The sequence below is a fragment of the Lathyrus oleraceus genome, chromosome 6, assembly GCF_024323335.1.
Source record: "Lathyrus oleraceus cultivar Zhongwan6 chromosome 6, CAAS_Psat_ZW6_1.0, whole genome shotgun sequence".
NCBI lineage: Eukaryota > Viridiplantae > Streptophyta > Magnoliopsida > Fabales > Fabaceae > Lathyrus > Lathyrus oleraceus.
Genome location: NC_066584.1, coordinates 77,867,146 through 77,871,060, shown reverse-complemented (window position 1 = coordinate 77,871,060; position 3,915 = coordinate 77,867,146). Strand labels below are relative to the sequence as shown.

The 3,915-nt window shown below is 43.7% G+C and overlaps 1 protein-coding gene across 1 annotated transcript; it reads right to left on the bottom strand.

Moving 5' to 3' along the window:
- Positions 1–359: 359 nt before the first annotated feature.
- On the bottom strand, positions 360–1,777 carry LOC127094112 (uncharacterized). The gene is made up of 3 exons (XM_051032981.1): positions 1,066–1,777; positions 679–954; positions 360–559 (listed from the first exon to the last, which is right to left on the bottom strand). Exons 1-3 carry the CDS (start codon positions 1,775–1,777, stop codon positions 360–362), a joined length of 1,188 nt encoding a protein of 395 aa, XP_050888938.1.
- Positions 1,778–3,915: the final 2,138 nt, after the last annotated feature.

Here is a 3,915-nt window from a genome sequence, read left to right as displayed (position 1 = left end):
AACTGCAATCGAACGTGCAAATAACAATATCGAGGAGAGGTGATAAGAAGCTTTGGTCACAGACGAAATAATCAGAGAGAATGAAACGTCCGAAAGGTGCCATAGTCAAAATACAAGTTGTTCTGATGGCGATGAACAAAGAAATGAGAACCCATCAACAAGCCTGATGGTGAACTCTACAAAAACAAAAGGAATCAAACATCTAGCCCAAACGAGTCTTCTCGAACTTCCTTAAGAAGTGCCTTCGTAACCGGGTCATTAGGGTCCTCTGTAAGGCCTTGAATCAACAAATTCCTCGTTTTGACCGCTTCTTCCAATTTCCTGTACTTGTCTTGTTCTTTTGTTCTCTTGATCCCTACTCAAACCTTTAGTTCGACGATCTCTTGTTCAGCCAATCGAAGTGCTTCATGCTGCTCATTTTCTACTCTGATTTCTATCTCAACCTGTCTCTGGCGATAAGACAATTCTTCCCACCTTTGCTGGCGCTCAATAAGCCTATATTCAGCTCTTCCTAACTGCTCCTTAGCAGCCTTGTAAGCTTTCTTCAGTATATCTTCACCTGAACAGACTTTACGGATATAATCAGCATCTTCAGCAATCCTCTCATTGCTTTGTCTTTGCAGCTCATTCAATCTTTGAACTTCTCTCTCAGCTTCTTTCTTAGCGCACAAATTTAACTGAGGCCTTCACTCAGCTTCGCATTCAACTTATCGGTTATTCCCTTTTCTTGCTTCAAACTGTTGTACTCAACCATGATGACAGACTCAACAATAACCGGATCAGATGGTTCTCCCATAGAAAAAGGTAGAAGAGTAATTCGAGCTCTTTCTCGCAACCAACTGTCATACTGGGAAGAAGAGATGTTGTTACATTTTCCATAGACAGTAGCACCTTTAGTCCGAATATTCCTCCAAGCTCCAGCAGCTTGCTTAACCAATTCTAGATTATCTTGCACTGGGAAGTAGAAAGATTCCACCAGATCTTAATCCTTAGGAGCGTGAGTCAAGGCATACCCTAATTGTCTTCTCAAAAGAATCGGGTTGTAGTTGATACAACCCTTCATACCCAACAATGGTACATTAGGGTATTTCCCACAGCTAACCACAAAATCACCACCCTTGGTATTCTGATTACACCATCTAATGTCTTTAGCAGTCAAGACAACCAACCTTCTAGCCCAATTCCTGGCTTGATGCGGATTCAGAAAAGCATCGTTATTTGGCAAGTGCCCCACGAGCCACTTAAGGAACAATGGAGCGCAACATCTGACCAGTCTCCCTCGTCTCTTCTCATTCTTATTGTGCACCGAAAAATAGAAATCACCAAGAAGGGTGGGAACCAGGTTTTTTAGCAGAAAGATATGGATAGCACTCATACTTACGAACCTCGGTTCATCGGTGAATAGCATAATACCATAGACACTCAATGCTAACAGAGCACCCACAGCCTCCCAATTGCCTTGAGCAGCACACTCTTCGGCTTTGTTTACCACAAAATCCAGATGAAAACCAGACAGACCTCCCTTAGAAGAGAGATTTTCCTTCACAACAAACACTTCCAGATGAAGAGCCTTAGCAATATCCTTATGCTCTGGAGGAGGTATATCGGAGTTGAAAGGGACACAATGCTGTAGAGGAACACCCAAGATCATAGCATACTCTTCCAATAAAGGAGCCAACTGGAAATCCTGAAAAGTGAAGCAACACAACTGAGGGTCATAAAACTGCAAGCAAGTATGTATCAGACTCCTCTGCGAAGCATCCAAGTCTTCAACCATAGGCAAGATGTTTCCATAAGTATCCCGGAATAAACCCACATGGTCAGGAGTAATCAAAGCTTTTATCTAACGCAATGGGCCGATCTCAGTATCGAAGAAATGATAGGTCACATTACTCTTCCTGGGAGCCTCCATAATAAGCACAGATCAGCCAAACCAAACCGAGAAAGGGAATACCCTGCAAATGAATAAGCATGAGATGTTGGATGCAAATATGCAGATGATATTATGAAATGCAAAGGACATGTGACCGGTTCCGGCCATATATACTGAACCACGGGCTGTTCTCTGTGAAGAAGTCCTCAAAAGTCGGCAGTCCAGGTATGCAGGTTTAAAGGTTCAGATCCACAAATAAAACCAGTGCCAGAAGTTCGGATCCAGGAAATAGAACCATGATGATTAGGTACCAGGTATCAGATATCAGGGTATGATGAGGTCAAGGGTTCCTGCACACCTGTAAACAACCCACCCAGCTCACATGCGGAGGCTAAAGGGTAGAGACATTGATATCACAGACTCTCAGGCCGAATAGTAATAATACGTCTACCGTTTCCAGTTTGGCATTACCACTATAAGAGGAGTGTCTCAGCCAAGTTCCCATGAAAGTAAGGTAAAGGTCATCCAGACTTAACGGTTCTCCCAGATAGCTCTAGCACTGTAAGAGATCCACAACACAGAATTCTCTAGAAAGATCCACATCTGAATTGTGTTTTCATATTCCAACATCGGACCGAGACGGAACATGAGGGCATGTGAAACCACGCTAATCCTAAGTGCACTCAGGCCTGTGCATTGGGCCTATCTCACACAGAACATCCCACTCCCACAAACAAACAACCCAGCAGAACCAACAGACACAACGATGATATGTACACAAGTGCTGAAAAATAAATAACTGTACGAAAGAAATAAACACCCAACAAACAAGAAACCTACAAAAGCTAGGAGGGACTCGCTTAGGGAAACCGGGTCCCCAGCAGAGTCGCCAGCAGTCGCAACCTAAAAAATAGAAAGCGAAAAAAACAACCGGCGAAAAAAGCAATGACAGAAGAGTCGCCACCGTGCGTTATTTATCTCAAAGGAGGGAAAGGAAATGCTCGAAGTAAACCGGGAAAAAGGAAAGGAAAAGACAAGGTCTCGCAACCAAATCTTGGGTTCGGGAGTCGATTATGCGAAGGTAAGGTATTAGCACCCCTACGCATCCGTAGTACTCTACGGGATCCACTCTTGTTGTTCTTGTCTAAAGGGTGTGGGTTTATCTAATGTACTATTTACTGAAAGAGGGGTCAAAATAAAATGACTCGCACGGATGTCGCATCCACTGCATACGTATCTCATCTGAATATGAGAATCAGAGTATTCGTAGCTCGGCTACCTATGGGTTAAATGGGAGTGTGCTCGCTAAGACATCGCGTCTTATGCCTACGTATCTCATCTGGAATGAGAATCAGAGCAAGCCGTAGTTCGTCTAACTACGGGTTAAGTGTTGTGTTTTGGGGGAGCGACGTTACTATGCAATCTACCGGATGCTTGACCTTTGGAGACTTACTCGCCTGTAGTAGAAGGAGTAAATGTGTTCTTAGGAGAAGAAAAATCAATGAGTTGTTTGTGTTTTAGGTATGCTCATGCAAAAAGGAAGTCCTAGACGAAGGAATAACGCTACTTTACTTGATATGCAAACGGGAGACTATATGAAGCCTAGCAATCCTATGGGGAGACGATCACACCATACAAAACAAATATGCATAAAGTAAACACGCCCCAACAAAGGGGCTCAAACATACATGGGTAGGGCTTTAGTCAAGAGGGGTCATATCAACCTCGACAAACAAGCCATAGGAGGGTAATCGAATGGACTCTTAACCATTGACACTGAACGTCAGGGTGAGCAGATCAAAACGGTGATAAGGATAAGACCTCATAGCTCTTAACCCTGGACAGGGTGAGCTCATGACAAGGCGTGGGGGTTCAGAAAGATGGAACCCTCTCCACTGACCGACCGGACAAAAGATCTTGTGCTTTTGTTCTGAAGCATCGACACGTAGTGTGATCTTAAAGAACGACGCAATGAATAATGGGGGATTGACTACTAATCCCTTTTATCCGTCAATTGCCTCTTCATGGAGGTCTTTAGCATT